General features: G+C 33.0%; 1 protein-coding gene across 1 annotated transcript; it reads left to right on the top strand.

Annotated features, from left to right (window-relative positions):
* Window positions 1-10,431: 10,431 nt before the first annotated feature.
* LOC143605188 (non-specific lipid transfer protein GPI-anchored 20-like) lies at window positions 10,432-11,591 on the top strand. Its single transcript, XM_077081401.1, has 3 exons — window positions 10,432-11,031; window positions 11,137-11,166; window positions 11,332-11,591. Exons 1-3 carry the CDS (start codon window positions 10,701-10,703, stop codon window positions 11,574-11,576), a joined length of 606 nt encoding a protein of 201 aa, XP_076937516.1. The 5' UTR covers window positions 10,432-10,700; the 3' UTR covers window positions 11,577-11,591.
* The last annotated feature ends 8,345 nt before the right edge of the window (window positions 11,592-19,936 follow it).

Consider the following 19,936-nt stretch of genomic DNA (forward strand, 5'->3'; position numbering starts at 1 on the left):
AAAAATTGTTCTAGCTTGATAGTTCATTGAGACGGATGTGTGATATTTACAATAAACAAAACATAAATCGAATACGAAATCGTATGTCGTGTATCGATAATTGAATGATTAACGAAACCGCGAATGATTACATCATACATACAGTTTAAGCTTTATCTACCCAAGGTGAGCTTCCCTTGACTGAGCTGTCACTAACACCATCTGTAGCACACACATAAGGTCACACACATACCCTATCACGTCATAAAAACATCTATTTTTACTAAACTCGCAGTACGTGAAAACTACTAAACTATGCAAGTTTTCATTTTTCTACATTTGAAGTTTTCGCTTTACTTGAATCCTTGGTGAGTTTTCGCAAACCTTTACACTTTTCGCTTTTACTGGGTTATTGCTAATTAATTTTGATATTGCAATCCACATATCGAATCCCTACAATGCGTAATTAGACATGTGACAACGTTTATTTAACTCTGAAAATTGTCTGCCTAATATCGTCGGCTTCGCTCGTGTTTGGGTGGAGATTTTGGGAAAAATAAAAGGCAAATAGACATATTTAGAAATTAAAAAAATTACTATATGGAAATTAATATTTGGGGAACTTTCTTTCTATAAAATTTCAAATATACCACACATATATGCTTAATTTTATCTACTTTCCAGCGAAAGTTTCATCTAAAACGGAGTTACACGTGATAATGTACAAGTCATCCGCGCAAACATCGTTAAATAAGCCGCGCACATATTCAACGTAAATATTTCAACGATGCAACGCTCTTGCCGCAAAGCAAGGGATGGGTTTATAAATTTTCGACGACATTAATTTTTTTCCTAGGTTTTTGGCACAGCGATGCAGGTAAGATTAATACTACCTGTAAATAACTTCTAACCATATTTGGAAATAAAAAATATGAAATTGTCATCGTTTGATGCCTTTTGACAAGTTGGCTTCATACGACCACCGCCAGCCTAGGCCTACTGTTTCTGAGAAAACGATGTATAACAAGTTAGACTTAGTTTTTTGTTTTATAAGTTTAATTAATTCATCCAACAATTGGGCGTTTGATATTTATATATTACTTATGATTGGTCCTTACTATCATGGTTGCGACTTAGTGTTACCGACCAGTTGCATTAAAGTAAACCTTAACACCATTTTCTTTGCATTAAAGAATCTGTGTCCTATTCAGTTTGAAAAATTCTCTTGGAATGTCAACTTGACAGTTGCTGCATGTGTCTACCTATTATGGCAATTTGAGTATTTTATACATGTTTGAAAGATATATATATATATACACACACATGCACACATGTACATTGTAGCAATACGGTTGGCGTGCTCATCATCGGCATCGAAATGTCTAAGGTAAACCAGAATGGTACTGCCTTTTTAAGGCATGTATTTGTATCTGTCTCATCTCAGTTTTTTCTTTTCCTTTTTGTACTTAAATATTTGTTATGAGAATATCTCTCTTATCTAACAAAGCCAGAATTAAAAACATTCTATTTGCAAAACATGGAATATCATTTCGTGTGAATACTAGACATGATACTGGTAAAATGCCAGCAACAGGTTACATGTTTTAGCATTTTTGCCCCCGATTGAGTCGAGAGCTCCACAGTTAGATGTGCTAATCGAGTGGCAAAAATTTAATCTAAGGACCAGATGTCGTGAAAAGTTTTCAACCCCGAGTATTGTTATGCCTATAAATTAACTAAGTGGTGAGCTCCATGTGTTACCGAACCTAATAAGAAAAGCGAGCAGTATTTTTTTGGATTTTTTTTAATAAATAGTTGTTTATTTGAGAATTCTTTAAAAATGGTATGCTTTTTTCAGTCTTTCGAAAATGGTGTTATTGGGTTTGAAACCACGGATTATGAAGCTTTCAGCTGTGGAATATTAAACCGGATTGGCAGAATTGTAAAGCAAACCATGGTCTTATACCACGTATTGCACTTGTTTAATCCAGTCATTTGCAACTGATATAACTCTGGAATTTGAACATAAGACTTCACAACAATTAGTGGTTTCGGTCCATGGTAACACACTAACACCATATTTGAAAGACACTAAACAAGAATGGCATAGTTATAGTAAGAATGTCCATATACGATAGAAGACATGTTTTACTTTTACGTATCGTGGTAGCCGGTTAGCATTATAATTCATATTTATTTATTGTTTGTTTGTAATTTTTCTTCTTTGTTTCTTTTTACTATTAAACTAATAAAAGCTTACTTTCATTCATCAGAAAATTGAGTTGAATGTGAATATGCATTGCGAAAAGTGCAGGACAGATGTTCTAAAATCGGTGACAAAACTTCCAGGCATCGATGATATATCAGTTGATCTCGAAAAACAGACTTTGGTCGTTATTGGGGATGTTGATCCGGTGAGCGTGGTAGAACGTGTTAGGAAAGCTGGAAAAAGAGCGGACATTGTTACAGTTGGACCACCGAAAAAACAAGATCCTCCCCCTCCCCCTCCCCCTCCCCCTCCCCCTCCTGCCTGTCAAGCTGTATATCCTGCATGTCCGGATGTATATCCCGCCTGTTCGAATGTATATCCTGCAGTCGTTGGATATCCTCCACCATGCGAAACTGGAGGGTGCGTGATCCTTTGAATCCAAACCAAAGCTGTATGTGTTGGACGTCTTTACTTTTAAACTTGTTTGAATTATACGTATCGTACATTGGACACACCTTTTATTCTTCGTATTGTATAGTTGCATTAGTAAAAGTATTTCATTTTGATCAGCTTGCCAACAATAAACCTTTTGAATTACTTGTGAAACTAACACTATGAAACTTAGCGCTTAGGTTGTGGGTGCAGTCCGAATAATGTGGCAGACGGACGGACGACCTTGGACTTAGAGCACCCGCAACAACAAACATCAACAAACCGCCAAATCAGTGTCACATCAGATTTCAAACTTTTCTCAAAAACTCATATTTTCTTTCACAACAACAAACTTCCACAAACCGACATATCATCACCTACTACTTTATATTTAATTAAGAGTGAAGTGCTAAAATCGTTCTTAATGTTTGTTCAAATATACGATTTTTTAATCTTTTTGTGTTTTCATGTATTTAATTATTAGTTTTTTAATTCAACAATGAAAATATTAATACACTCACTCACAACAGCCTCAAATTCACATCATAGTACATGAACCAACACCACAAAAATATAGTTCTTCATCTTCATCAGTAAACTCAACAACCCATCTTTATCTTCTCAAATTCAATTTCAATCAACCAACCAATTTTTTTATAAACCCTAAATTCATCATACCCACCGTCAATTTCAATTTCTTCATCGGCAAACCCCCAAATTTCATATACTCACTGGAGATAATCGGAGATTTGTAAACGAGATCAGAATGAGGCGTCAAGCGGCGGCGGTCGGTGATATGTAGCGACGATTAAGGTACAAATTGTTTCCCGACAGTTCCGTTTTATCTATTGCTAAAAATCAGCAATGTATAAAATGTTGAGGGGCCCATGTATTCTCGTCTGTCAGACGTTTGCAAAGCCAAACTTGTTCAACAGACTTTAGCGCTACAATGGTGGCTGTCTGCTTGATCCTAGACTGCCCCTTGCCACATGTATCTAGACCTTGGGCAACCCACCCCGTTGTGGATGCTCTTAGAAGGAGAGGATTGGCAACGTTGTGGAGGGATGTATGTCTGACAGTGCTCGTGCTTTATATGCAGACTTGAAGACCTACGGGGTGGTCTGTGGTGGCCTCGTGGGTCCCCTCTCTCACATACACACACACATATATTTAATATGGGTGAGATTTTAATAGAACTTTTTGAAATTTAAACTTTGAGAACCACTATAGGCTATAAAAAAATTCTTTAAAAAAATTATAAAACGAAAAAAATTGAAAATTTTAAAAAGGTAAAAAATCCGAAATTTTTTATTTTTTATCACGACTTCATAAGGAAAAAATACCCTAAATATACACATGCATGTATATTTGAATTTAATCTCAATTTACATAACATACACATATGTACACTATCATTTATCTTAATTGTATCTATGTGTATAAAGAATAACATGTGAAAAATTAAAAAAATACGTGTTATATATATATGTATAATTTTGCTAAACCCATATTTTTATTAATTTTTTTTATAAAATCGGATTGAAAAATAAATGTTTTTGGCTTTTTTACTTTTTAAATTTTTGCGGATTTTTTGTTTTATAAATTTTTTTTATTTTTCTTAAAAAGATGGGTTATTTTTTTGTCTAAAATGGTTATCAAAGTTCTCGATTTCAAAATAATTCTCACATGATCCTGATCCTCTATATATACACTGGTTTTTATCCCCCGTATTACGTGGTTGTTTTACATTATTCGTTTCAAATACTTATATATCTTTTTGGAGTTTAATTTTATTTATTTTAAGGAAATTAGTAATATACTTAGGATTTGATAATGAAAGAGTTTTATAAATAAATGAGATGCTATAACCCGGTTTAAAAGCTATATGAGTTTGGTGAGACCCATGAGCTACTTATTATTTTTACTTTAAATCTGTTTCTTAATTATAGATAATAGATTTTTAAAAAAAATTGGATATTAATTTTTAGTATATCCTTATGGAATATTAGATTTTAATAATCCCTATTAAATGGAATTGGCCGATAATAATCACTATTCGTTTTATCACCACTGGCGGTCCTAAATTCATAAAAGTTGGCCCCCAATGGTCCTCCGTTAAAAATGACTTAGGCCATTATGGTTTTTTCTGAATTTCAAACAATTTTTTAGGGATTTTGATCGTTAGGAGGATACGAGTCGATTGGTGTAAAACTTAGTCTGAATTAGTGCTTCAAAATGACGAAACAATGCTTGAATTCGGGTCTTTGAACTTACAATTAACCAACATCAAGTCTTTTGGATCATCGTTTCGAGCTAAGTTTTACACCAATCGACTCGTATCCTCCTAATGATCAAAAGCCCTAAAACATTGGTTTGAAATTCAGAAAAAACTATAGTGTCGTTAAGTCATTTTTAACGGAGGACCATTGGGGCAACTTTTATGAATTTGAGACCGCCAGTGGCGATAAAACGAATAGGGATTATTATCGGCCAATACCTTTTAATATGGATTATTAAAATCCAATATTCATATCCTTATTTTATAGGATTTCCATATCAAATATTTGGTGAGATTAATTTTTAGTTAAAAGAGATGTTATAACCAGTTTAAGGGCTATATGGGTTTGGTGAGACGCATAACCTTGAATTCGGGTCAAATGCATGAGTAGCCTCTATTTACAAATAACACAATCCGCTGGCTTGAGAAAATGTAGAGAGTAACCAGAGAGCTTTTAAAAGTTTCGTTTATATATATTTAATATATACATATATATATGTATGTATATATATATATAATAGCTTATAGCTAGGGTGTTACGCAGGTTCATTTATTTTGTTTTATATTATTGTGGATATATAATTTTCTTTTAGAGTAAAGTGCCATTTTCGTCCTGGTGGTTTAGCAAATAATGCGAATTTAGTAGAAAAGGTTTACTTTTTGCACATGATGTCACACCCCAATTTAGGGCCTTGAAGTGTGACCAATAGTTGATACCTGTTTTGTAAATATATCAGATTTTATGGGTTAACTTTAGCGAAAGACTTTAGGTTAAATATAATATTAATTTACATTGAAAATTTACTTATGAATTAAAAACCCAAGTATTTGTTTTACAAAATAGATATTCATATTAAAAGGATTTTAATATTCAAAAGTTGAGCCATCATGTAACACACTTCTAACTCCACGACGACTCCAATCCTTGCTACTTCTTATGAATACTTAATTACCTGCATTGGGTTGGAAAAATATGTCAGCTATATGCTGGTGAACACCTATGACTCCAAAAATATTTGAATAACAGTTACAATACAAATATAGTTTTCTGTACAAGCTCAGCAAAAGTATTTCTACTTTCGGGATTTGTACGACTACCCTACACACACAAAAATGTTCCTCGAGCCACGTAGCCCTTAATGTAGAACTAGTTATGACTGTTAGCCCGCGGCCACGCAGCCTTTGACTGTTTAGGCTAAACAGCTATGTTTGGATCCAGACACATGTGTAATCGGTCTGAGATGCGTTTATTTTCTGTTTTGTAATATAATGTTTTAGAGATCACATAATCTCATGTAAACGTTGACTGACTCTTTAAGATAAACACCCGTTCTTCTTAATGACTATAAATATGTTTTGACTGATTGTAAAGGTTAACGTATTCACATGTACCGTTGGTGCGTTTGAAACCTTTCTTGATTGAGAATGATATTAACCTATAAATATATAAATAGGTTTGTATATATATTTGAATGGTGTTTCTTGATTAAGCTATTATCCTTAAGCTTAACCTTGAATAGTTTATAACTTTGTTTGTAAATGAAAACACTTCATTTTATGTGACGTTTGATATAACATGTTTTGGCTTAATAGGTTCTAACACGTTGATAAGTTTCTCTAGGTAAGTAAATGGGTCCCTCGGTTGATTGAGATTTGTACGAATTACTTTTTCTTAGACAAGAAACTCACTACTAGTGATGTCCCCCTTATAGTTACTACATGCCCGTCAAAATATATCTTTGTTGACATTACTTCATCAAGAAGTAACATTTATGAAAAATCGTTATGAATGTTTATAAAGTACTTTCAAGGTTAAAGGTCATAGCCTCGTTTTAATGTGTAAGCTATAATCTTAAATAACTTAAACATAATCCCTAACTTAGGTGAGCACTCGGAATACTAATAATAATAAAAGAGTGACGGCTTGACAGGTAGGATCTTGATCTACACTCGCTTATATGATTGATAACTTGTTTATAACTTCGTTACTTGCACAAACTTCGAAAAAACAGAATGTCGGCTCGTCACGGAAATCGGGCACGATTCCCTAGGCTTATGTGTGTGAGAATGAAGGTGATTTGGGATGATTTGAGTTCAATCCCGCAACTTCCTATTTATAGGTGAATTTTGTACCCCATCGCGATATGCGATAGAGTAAACTGCGCCATCGCGTATCGCGACACCGCAATTTACGCCACCTCGCCATGCTGTGACACGTGGCCTGTCAAATCGTGCCACGTGTTGACACGTGGTTGGACACGTGTACCCGGTTGCTTAACGTGGTCATAGAGAAACGCGATGATCCTATTGGTTAGGCCATCACGTATAGCCAATATTCCAGAAGTGATTGTGTTTCATATATATTAATTTCATGTTTAAAAATCACAGGTAACGTTATATTGCATATATGTAATGTAAATAAATAAGTTGTTATCTTGTTGTTCAACGCCATAAACTTGCAAGAGATTACAAGTAGAATTGATAGAACTTAAAGCAATATCAACATAGGAGCTCAATTAGTCATTCTGATCAAATAAATCACGTTATTTATATTGCATATATGCAATACGTAACATTATATTACATATATGTAGTATATACATAAATATGCTACCTTGTTGGTCAACACTAGCATATTGTAATAGTATACAATTATGTTTGCTCGAATTTGAATCAAAAGCAGCAGATGACTTGGTTGAGCACTCTAGTACAACAAATTAGGGTATTTATTCATCAAATAGTACATGTTCTGACCTAGAATCGCCTAATTATGGAATTACGGTGCCAATTTTGTTTGCATAACTTTCAGACCTGATCAATTTACTTGGAAAACGAGTGAAAAACCTTCAATTTTCATATGCAACGATTGAATTCATGGCTAGAGAGTCGATCTTCATTCATATATACACATAGCGATGCTTAGAGAATAGATCTTCAATATATATTGTCGATTAGGGCTCAGATCGATGGCTGTGCTTCTGAATTGATCTTCAATAGTTGTCTCAGGGGATATGGGAAAAACATGGGCACAGAGGTCTCACGATGTGTTAGATTTAATTGGGACTTTTACAAAAATAACCCTTTATTTAGGATTTCTCTAGTTCTCTCCCAAAGTATGAGTTCTCTCTGATCCTTCTCCTATATATATATATATATATATATATATATATATATATATATATATATATATATATATATATAAGGAATTACGTCAGGAATTCAATAAATTCGGAAAAACGTTTGTTAATATACGACCATGTTGTTATAGTGACATAATTTATGTTTTTGATATAAAATACACTATTGACTGAGTTGATTGCAAATTGCTTTGACTAATTATTTGAATATCTAAGTAATTAGCATTAATTCCTGCCTAGATATATATTTTTTATTTTTGAATTATTTAATTATTAAGAAAATAGGAGAATTCTTTATATAGTGAAAATAATAGAGATTGACCAATAAGATGATGACATGTGTTCAAAAATCATATTGCTTTAATAGTAACCCTCTCATTTTATATAGAGGTTAGACTAAACATACCCCCTTGCGTACTTGTTATACTCATTCTCTAGACTTTCATTTTCTTTAACAATTTTATTTGACATATTATTACTATATAATATTTTTAGTCATTTCAAGTCTCCTTTTAAAATATAAAATCAAATACTATAAAGTTTATATTTTATTTTCTCTCTTTGTGTTTATTGTTCTTTCTAATAATAATAATATTTATTATAATTATAAAATGTATTTAAAGAATAATGATATAACGTCTTTAAAAATTTTGTATATATTTAACTTATCATATGCCACACACCCGACAAAAAGATCATTTAAATATTTCTTGGTAAATTCGAAAGCATGAAATTAATGTCACGTGAGAAAAGAACCAACTTATTGATCAAGTAATATGTTGTTTAATCTGTTTTATTGATGAAAAGAAATGTGTTTCTTTTTTAAAGTAAGTTATCTCTAAACATTATTTAAAAAGAAAAACACTTTCTCTCTTTGTGTTTATTGTTCTTTCTAATAATAATAATATTTATTATCATTATAAAATGTATTTAAAGAATAATGATATAACGTCTTTATAAAAATAAAAAATTTTTTGTATATATTTAACTTATCATATGCCACACCCCCGACAAAAAGATCATTTAAATATTTCTTGATAAGTTCGAAAGCATGAAATTAATGTCACGTGAGAAAAGAACCAACTTATTGATCAAGTCATATGTTGTTTAATCTGTTTTATTGATGAAAAGAAATGTGTTTCTTTTTTAAAGTAAGTTATCTCTAAACATTATTTAAAAAGAAAAACACACCCTAAAAGTATTAAAATACTTATAGAAAAAAATTGTTTTATTCTTTTTAATTTTAAAAAACTTTTTTTACATAAATAATTTTTTGTTTATTTAAAAAACAAAAAAAATTGTTTTATAATATAAGAAAAAGATTAAGAAAGGAAAAAGAAAACTCTTTTAATAATAAATAAAAACTTTTTTTAGTTAATAATGATAATAAATGATGACAAAATTACAAAGAATTAACATAAATGTTTAAATTGTATTAATGTAAAACTATATTTAGTAAAATCGAAAGGGACGGGGATACATTTAGCAACATCCTTTGTATATCTAAGCACATTAACCCAACAACCTTTAACCTAAGCTATCTTAGTTCTTCAATTGAATTAACATTTAGTCAATAACTGGCTTTGTGATTGCCATCCCCACCCTCCCTACTTTGAACATGGATGCAGACCTTACATTTTTGCTGATGTCTCATTTATTAAAATTAACTAGTCGCAACAAGTGTTAAGAGATGCTTTTTAGCAATGAAGTATGTGAACTATGAGTAGCGTAACTGAATTATTAATATAAAATTAAACAATAATTGTATTTGTTATATTGAAAAACAATTTGCTTATGAATGTATCTAAAGATGATGTAATGACTCAATGAAACTCGTAAAGAAAAAATATTGGAATAATTATAGGAATATTTCATGATTATAGATATCTTTTATTGTGTGCTTAAAACTTGATTTGGTTTATCCTTTTTATCATTTGACCAACATGGCCAGACCCAATGATAGCTCGTTTGATTTTTTCGTCACTGCTAGAAACATAGCCCACTTGATTTTTCGCATTGTTATTATTTTCTTTTGGGCCGGGGGATGTGTGTTATGCTTTTTTTTTTCTTTTTTAAATGGTAAGGGTCTCAAAAATCTAAATTACGTACCTAAGCAAATAGATCATCCTTCCGATCAAAGAACAGGGTGTGATGATCCTGTCAACCCACCTCGATGAAAATTCACAATAGGAAAAACCCTATGACACAACCTAAAACAAAATAAATAAGGTAGGTCATGGGCTTACGTTGTACCAATTGATTTTGGTGGTTGTGTGTTATGTAGCAGTGTATTTTCACAAAAAATAATTGCACACTTGTAAAAAATATACTCCATTCACTATAGCTAGTCTATATATCTCAAATACATACGTTAATATAAAAATAAACTCGGTTCCTTTTCACAAGTAAATTTTTCATAATAACTTAATAGATTTATTGTTTTAAGGTTGGTCACCAAATATAACGAACAATATTCCAAAAGAAAGATTCAAGAAAGTCAAAAAGTCTTGTTCGAGTTAGTTGAACTCCACAGCTACCGTTAACCATCCCATGCGACTCACTTCAAACTCGTTCATCTATAAATTCCTTATCTTCTCTTCCGTTATCCATCACCAGTTTCACCAAAAATAACCACAACCCTATCGATCTTTCGCAACACTAAAACATGGCTTTTCGGTACATTGTTTTAACTTTGGTCGCGGCACTATGCTTAGAGGTTGCACCGGTCTACTCTCAAATTACTGCACCATGCTCAGCTTCAATGATCACTAGCTTTACACCATGTTTGAACTTTTTAACCAATAGCACCGCCAACGGATCCTCAACGCCAACGTCCGATTGCTGCAACTCGCTCAAGGCTCTCACTAGTACCGGTACTGATTGTCTATGTCTTATTGTAACCGGGAGCTTGCCCTTCCAAATCCCCATAAACCGCACCCTAGCCATTTCTCTGCCACGTGCTTGTCGGATGCCCGGTGTGCCTCTTCAATGTAAAGGTCAGTAGATTTTCACTAGCAATTTTATGTACATGTAACATTTTATAAAATCGTTATAACTTGTTTTTTCTTAATATTAATATCAATATTTTGAAATATTTGCAGCTGCTGCAGGCTCACCTATTCCAGCACCAGGTACATTTAATTTATTTATTTCAATTCAAGTCTTATAGACAAATATTAAGTTACAAATTACAAAATTTATATAACTACTAAAATATAGATAAAATGATGGAACTAGTTTAAGTTTTTTGTTCTTAGCTTTTTAAATCAAATCATAACCAAATTTTCAACTTATAGGTCCGGCTACATTAGGCCTTGCTCCATCTCCCGAAAGTTCGTCAACGGTCCCAGACACCACACCATTGGCGCCAGAATCCGACACGTTAACACCACCATCTACCGGTGTGGCATCTGGAATTCCGAACACAGATGCAGGCAGTCGTCCCTCTCTAACTCCGTCATCTGTTGCTTCCATGTATGCGAATTCGCCATTTGTTATTGTTACCTCTGGAGTTACATTCATTTGGTATTTCTTGTTTTAGATGATTCTTGCAGTGTCCAAATTTATATTGTTTATCTTTTTTTTTTTCTATCGTATTTTGCTTTTGTTATGATTCAATATTTGTATTAATCATTATTTTTGGGTGAATATATAATTTTTATTATTTTATTGTGTTGTGTATTAACAAAATGCTACAACTTATATTACTAACTGAAATGAAAATATAGAGAGTTCATTCAGGACCCAGGAGGTAGTTTACAACTGTCAAATATATTATACATAAATATGCATAAACTCATATATTGCATGGTCAGTTATGTCTTATTAAAACCTTACTAAAAAATATATGACAAAAACGTAGTTCAGGAATGCCAGCACACTGTATATTATTTCCCCTCAATTTACATATATCCAATCTTCTATGACAAAACGTACGTATAAGAAAAACATCTTTCAACCGTTGCGGTTGCAACAGGTAAAACTAATGTAAGCTTTAATAATCGATACACCAAAGGAAATGAAATATGTTTTCTTGTTTCCACCATAACTCTAGCAAGATCGGCAATACCATTCAAGTTAGCATATCTTTTATCTTTTTGCACACTATCAATGTACAAGCCAAGTTAATGTGAAAGAGCAATTTTTTCCCGATTATCAAAATCATACGGATAAAATCACATAGTCTCATTAACTTCGACTCATCAAACTTAGAAAACGAGTCATACGGGATGAAAGTCGTCATGTTTTGAAGTAATCCGTGTTGATCTCATTAAATGATCACCAAACTCTTGAATTAGTATATCAACAACAATGTTAAAACAATCAAAGTTATAGTAATGTTGATTGGAGAAATCTTACCTTTGCCTTTTAGATCTGTAACCTCTTTCATTAATATACTCTTCTTTCATGTTCAATATTTGAATATTGTTTTTTCCACAAAATGAATATATTTTCTTTAACAATGGATTAAAACCACTTTCTCTAAAGTCTTGCATCTTTCTTTTAGTTGATTCAACAAATAAAACAACTTCCATAATGTCTTGATCTTTTCTTTGAAGAGCTCGTGATAATATATTTGAGAGCCCTAGAATGTGTAACATCAAGTGCAAATAAAAAAAATTCAAACGAGCTCAAAAAGCCTAACATGTTGATTGCTTGGTTTTGGGTAGAAGGGTTAGTGCACTCCTTTGAAACATGTTCAACGACTCTCATGATAGAGGGAAACATATCAACCAAACGTAAAAGTGTTTTGTAATGAGAATTCCATCTTGTATCATCGGGTCGTATAAAAGAAAGCTCTTGGTTTAATCCACTCCCTGTTACAAGTATGCCACTACCAATTTCTTTTCCTACTCTCTCTTTTTCTTTTTCATGGAATATCTGTTCGTTTACAAGAACCGCAAACCACATTCATCAAAATGCTTATATTATCGAAGAAGTTCACAACTACTAACTGAAGCTGGTGAGCAAAACAATGTACATAATATGCCGAGTCATTTTCTTCTAAGATCTTTGCTTTTAAACCATTAAGCTGACCACACATATTGTTTGCTCCATCATATCCTTGACCTCTTAACATTTTAAAACTTAATCCATATTTAGCAAAAAAAAGTGTCGATCGCAGACTTGAGCGCCGAAGAAGATTTCTCCATTACATGAACAAGACCAACAAATCTCTCTTTAACAAGTCCACGTACATCAACATATCGCAAAACAATTGCCATTTGTTCCTTTTTTGACATGTCACTAGGCTCATCAACTAGCAAAGCAAATATATCATCACCAATTTCTTTGAAAATAAAATTTAGAACTTCTTCCTCAAAACAATTAGCATTATCTTTCTGAATACTTGGAGATAAATACTGATTATTACCTGCAGCTTTTGGTAATTTATAAAGTTCCTCGTTATGCTTATAAATTAAGTCCCATATTTCCAAAAAGTTTCCTTTGCAAGAGACGTTTTACTTTCATCATGACCACGGAAGGATAACGTATTTTTCAAACATAATCTGCAATCATCAATGGTAGCATTTAGCCGAAGCCGATTTGCTCTATTCACAATATCATCTTGCTTATGAAAAACGGTGGGGATAGACTTCTTTTGATTTAGTAGATCTTCACATCTTTTAAGTGCTTTATTGTGAGCGCTACCAACATCACCCTCATGTGAACTTAATCTTTCCGGTTTATTCCAAAAATTGAATCCTTCTTTTCAAAAATACATTACGCCCACCTTGGTTTCCAATATGATATGCAAATAACTAACAGCACAAACAAATTACTTTGTCTGCTTTTATACTATACTCTAACCAATTACCATAATTTTCAAACCAAGTGAGACTGAAATGTTGCTCTTTACTTCCCATCTTTCTTTTTGGGAACTTATGACCACGTGGTTGGCAGGGTCCATTAATCCAATACTTTCTCCGTATCTCATCTCTTTGATTTGGGTGGTAATCCAAAATTCTTTTCCTATCGGCGAGATCCTAAGGAAGATTATCTAGATCAACTAAACTACGTCCAGATATTGGTTAATAAAAACTTTCCATAGCACCTATAAGACAATAAATTCAAGCATTAAAAGATCAGAAATTCAAAAATTATACAACTATTGTTGTAAACTATAAAAGAACTCTCACAATATTCAAGTAAGTGACAAACAAATAATATAAAACTAATCATATGAATGATAACTTTTAAGTTCTAAATGACCAAATTTTAACAATAAACAATTGCTATTGCATGCAAAACATTACCCAAAGCAAAGAAATAAAGAATTGATAAACAAAGGAACAAAAAATCACATGAACCTGATTTGATTGGAACTTCAATGGTGTTTGTTGTCTTCTTTTTTTGATATGATCATTAATATTTTAGGGGTTTTAGTGTTTTCAAAACAATCTTTTACTAACAATGAAAATTGGGCTTGTTATAATATATTTGGGCTGAGCTATTTGTTTGGTTAGAAGTTCGGAGGATTTTGGGGTAAACATAAAAACGTAAAAGGAGAAAATTATATTTTAACCAAAAGTACAGTAAAGATATATATATATATATATATATATATATATATATATATATATATATATATATATATATATATATATATATATATATATATATATATATATATATATATCATAAAAAATGAGTGGACACCTTACGACCCCCTAACCATTACATGCATTCGGCAATGTGTTTGATGATAATGTCCCATTAATAACATTTCTAGGAAACCTAGTAGGATAAAACCAAAGTTAAGGAAAAAAAAGAGTGTTGCACGCATTATAATTAACATGATATAGGATGACATTAAATCGATACTTTAGGATTTGTAAACTAAACTGATGCTATTGAATTAGTTATCTTGCTTCATTAAAAATCTTACTAAGAAAACCCAATGGGTGAAAGGAAAAAGAATACAACATTGTATTTATTAGAATATCTTGCTAACACATGTATCTAGACAATTTATATCAAGTCTCCTTTTGTTTGCAAGAAACATTAACGCTCCAATGGAAATTAAGTATGGTACTTATGAACGATGTACTTCTTCGTCCTCTTCTTGAGGAGGATTAGAATATTTTCATATACTAAGCGATCAGACAACCCTAAGTGTATTCAAGGAATGAGTTTTGTCCATATTTAATCTTATCAACAACTTCTGGATGTAGTTTGAATGATGAGAAAATACTACAAATACTCAAACCTGTAGGTCGAGATTTAAAAAAGTCTTTCAAAATTGTTTCTCTAGTTCTAGAATTTTTCTTAAAAATTACCTTATCACTATAAACTACGATTTTAATGAACTTTAAAAATGATATTTTGATAAATATATATGGCTCATTTATCGAACTTAAGCCTCTCCTTTTCACGTTATCAAATAAGTCGATTGTGTTTGTTTGTGTATATTGTATTATCCTCCAAGTTCCAATGTTCCAATACAATCCCAATATATTGTGTGGGAATAGGAAACTAGATAAAATACCAACTAAATACAATCTTTATCTATAATAATATATACGTCTAATACTCCCCCGGCCGTACATTGAAAACATTCAAGTAGTCCTGAATTCATGAAAGAGGTGTCTCGACAAACCATTAGTGAAGATGTTCACATATTGGGACGTAGATGGTACATGAAGTACACGAACCCGACCAAGATGAACTGGTCCGGACAAAATGAACATCAATTTCCACATGCTTTGACCGTTGATGCTGGATTGGATTGTGAAACAAGTAAACTGCCGAAACATTATCACATTAGACAATAGTGGACCGAGATACAGAAAGTTGAAGTTCGAGCAAAAGGTCTCGGAGCCAAGTAGTTTCGGCAATGGCGTTCGCAAGCCCACAATAATCTACCTCGGCACTGGAGTGAGAAACCGTAGGTTGTCGTGTAGACGACCATGATATTAGATAACCTCCCAAATAAACACAATTGCATGACGTGGACCATCATGAGTCAGGACACCCACCCTAGTTAGCATCAGAATATGCCGTTAATGAGTGATTGGAAGAGGGGGCAATATGCAAGCCATGCTCAATAGTGCCATTTAAATATCGAATGATATTCTTCATGAAAGTGAAATGAGAGAATCACCGGGGGGTCGGGGGAGACAGATATGTTGCACTGCATATGTTATGCCGGGTCTAGTGAATTGAGATACTACAAAGCACCAGCTAAAGCGCGGTATTGAAGGCCATCAGGAAGCTAATCCCCATCTGAGGCATTTAGTTTGGCTGTATTGCCGACAGGAGTGGCACAATGCTTGCAGTTTGCCATACGGGCACGCTCAATTATTTCCCGAGTATAGCTAGCTTGGGATAAAAATAACCCCTGATGATTTCTTCTTGCAGTAATGCCAAGGAAAAGGTGTAAGATACCGAGATCTGTCATTGAAATTTCCCTCGAGAGGGTATCAATAATCGACTATAGTAGGGCCGTATTTGAGGCTGTTAAAATAATACCATCACCATATAAGAGTAAGTATACCTGATTTGAACTACGTGTATAAAAAAATAGCGATTGATCACATGTGCTTCGACAGAAACCGTGAGTGGTAACGAACGTAGAAAAACGTGTATACCACGCACGCGGAGCTTGTTTGGGACCATAATGATTTATTCAATCGACATACATGTAACATCTCAAAAAATACCATATTTATTTTGGGTTAAAAATGTCAACTTTGAAAGTAGAAGGACCCAAAAATATTTTAATAATAAATATGGTAAAGAAATAATAAGATATATATAGATTATAAAGTTGGAAGCATTCCATATTAAGGAAATGTGGATCCATCCTACAAGGAAAGAAGGAAGAAAATGAAAGTCTTTCACACATGTATAAATAGGAAAGATAAATCCATCTCACATGAAAAGTAGGAAAAAATTGAAAGCTGTTTATAAGGAGATGAGTTTCCATAGTAATATTATTTTAGGCATAGCACGCACCCCGTGGTCCTAGCGGATGGTGCGAAGCACCTGACGCGCACGGGCACGGGATTGGGCGCAATGTGTCACTTTGTTGACACACTTTGCATTTGATGACACACTTTGCATGCTCGCATCACCGCAAGCCGCCTTAGTATTTTTGGAAAATGGAAGCAAGACCTGACAAGTTAATAGATTCAAGGGACTAAAATGGAAAATTGGAGAATTGTACCATTCACGCTAAGCGAAGGAGCAATAGATGAGTCCTTCGCGCGACGCAGAGGAACTCAAATCTTATCCTGACTATTTTTTACACGTGTCGTCACATGGTGACATATGGCGGGTCTAGTTTGAGCGACGCGGACCAATCTCTAGTGCTATGCAAGGACAAAAGATTTCAATGGCGGTTTAGTTGTCCTTTGCGTACGAGAACGGACATATTAAAGCCCTTCGCGCGACGCGAAGGGACACTTTTCTACCTATAAATAGGCAGCCATGGGGTGATGCTCCAGTCATCCGTCTAACACCTCAATTCACACACACACTTAACCTTGAAGTGCGTGCTACTGCTCCGACGTTTCGACATTGGTGTCTCGAAGTACGTGCAAGGTATAGAAGTGTTATTAGTTCATTCCATCGATACCTTGAGTATAAAATAAGTGAAATATGATTTTCATAAGATAAGGGTATAAATTAAATATTAATTCTTTATTGAAAATAAAGTTTTACAATGTTTCTTAAGTAAGAAGAAACTTAATTTATAAGTTTCTTCAAGAAGAAAAAACGTAGTGCTGAATTGATAAATGTTTTGGACTAATGGTCCAAGTATTTTATAAAAGAGAAATGATTATCAAGGTAATGATTATGCAAATAGACTAAAGGTCTAAAGCTAGATCGTTGATCTAGTATTTATAAAAGGTTATTCTCGTACTATAGGTATGAGGTAACAAGAAGAACACATCAGTGAGACATACTGATCATAACAAAGGTAAATACGTCTAATCTCTTATAGGTGGGAATACGTATAAACTCTATATAGGCGTAAATACGTCTAAACTATTTATAGGCGTGAATACGTCCATACTCTTTACAACTTATAAATAAGTGTCTTTAATAGTTTGAATGAGATTACGTATTCGTAAAATGTTATAAAAAAAGTAACCGATGGACCTCAGGCTATCGTATACGTTTGTCTCGATCCTTACATATGTGGTTTGACGGTGGGTACACCGCACCACGCTCGATAATACCGCCGCCACGTTGGGCCGGACCTAAGTAATGTTCGAGTGAGGATTATCTTGTGTATATTGGTAGTAGCTAAGTTATCACGAACGATGTGGTATTTACTGAGTGATTTCGTGTTGAGCTGGAGTTTGTAATAGTTATTCACACTTTCAGAATATATTAATTGCTTTACAGGTAATCATGAATACAGGTTTGGAGATGGAGGATAACCATTAGACGATCTGATGGCTCAGATGAAGTTTCTTATATTAAAATAGTGTTAGTTATGGCTTTCATGTCAAACACTTTGTAACAAACTAACGGGTGTTTAATTCCCGTCTTTTGGAATATATTAATATTTTAATCATAACTTCCGCTTTACAACCTTAAACTCTAATATATTTACAAAATAGGTACCAACTATTGGTCACACGCCTAGAAACTAAGTTGGGGTGTGACAGGTTGGTATTAGAGCCATTGATCTTAGTGAATTAGGTATATAATCGTACCTAAACTTTGATCAAGGGATAATATTTCTAAAACTTGCTATATTATAGGGATAAGATAGGTTTTTATTCTTTTTCAATCCCTCATCATTCTAAATCTAATAGATGTCGTTCAAAAAGTATATGTGATGGGTCGTGTGCGTTGCATTTAAATGTAAGAGATTGGATATTTATCTTTTACACAAGATAATGTTTTAAATTTATAAAAGTGATTTCTACTAAGACTAAACACACACAAAATAGGCAAGTGTACCTATCGTATATGTAGAATAGTATTGGTAAGAACCATGCATCGATCCGTGGACACAAATGTTTCTAATAATGAATCTTTGTTTTAGTTTAATCGAAGAGTTTTAATCATTTTGAGATTGATCTTTAAACTTTTATAAGATAGGAATATATATATATATATATAGGTGACAAGAGGAGAAATTATAATTGGGTAATTCAATTATATGAAGGTTTACCATCTAATATCTAGAATCCACTTCATCATTCCTTGATGATTAATAGTTCAACAAGTGATAAACTTGCCCTAATAATATATGATAGACTATGTTCCTCATTTTTGAGTGAACATATTCTATGACATAATGGTAAATAGTATGCATATTTTCAAGTCCATCCTATGCTTAATAGCACACTACCCCGAGAATGTCAATTTAAATAGACAAGCAGTTGGTAAAGTAGAATGATTAGGATTTACTTCGATTTCTCAAATACCAACCCTAACAACTTCGAGTGGTTGTAGTTAACTCACACAACCTTCCCTTTGTTGATTAGATTAGGTTATAATTACACATTCCATTAACATATGATTTATTTAACTAGCATTATAACCTAAGCAATCGTGTTAACAATGTTATTTCAAAATTATCAAAACTAGAGAAATAGATCATAACTTATATCTCATCATTTCTAAGTACAATATAAGGATCCATGTTTAACCTAAAATAAAGTATCAAAGTATTCTTTTTTTACCATTTCTAGTTTCCAAGAACATGAATTACCATGAATGATTATAAATCATCAACCTTGATGTATTGGATTAAAGTGATAAAACATTTATTCATCAATGGATAATTTCAAAATAACCATGTACTTTACCAAATGAGGCGGTAGTTTTTGCTGAGACGTAATCAATTAGGCCGTATAGGCTCTCGAATGAATATCAGCTATCACGTGACGAGCTGGGTCCGGCCCTTTATGAAGATGGGCCTCACTGCTAATGGTA

The sequence above is a fragment of the Bidens hawaiensis genome, unplaced genomic scaffold, assembly GCF_021521415.1.
Source record: "Bidens hawaiensis isolate Kalapana, Puna unplaced genomic scaffold, B.hawaiensis_p1.1 tig00068515_1, whole genome shotgun sequence".
Classification (NCBI taxonomy): Eukaryota; Viridiplantae; Streptophyta; class Magnoliopsida; order Asterales; family Asteraceae; genus Bidens; species Bidens hawaiensis.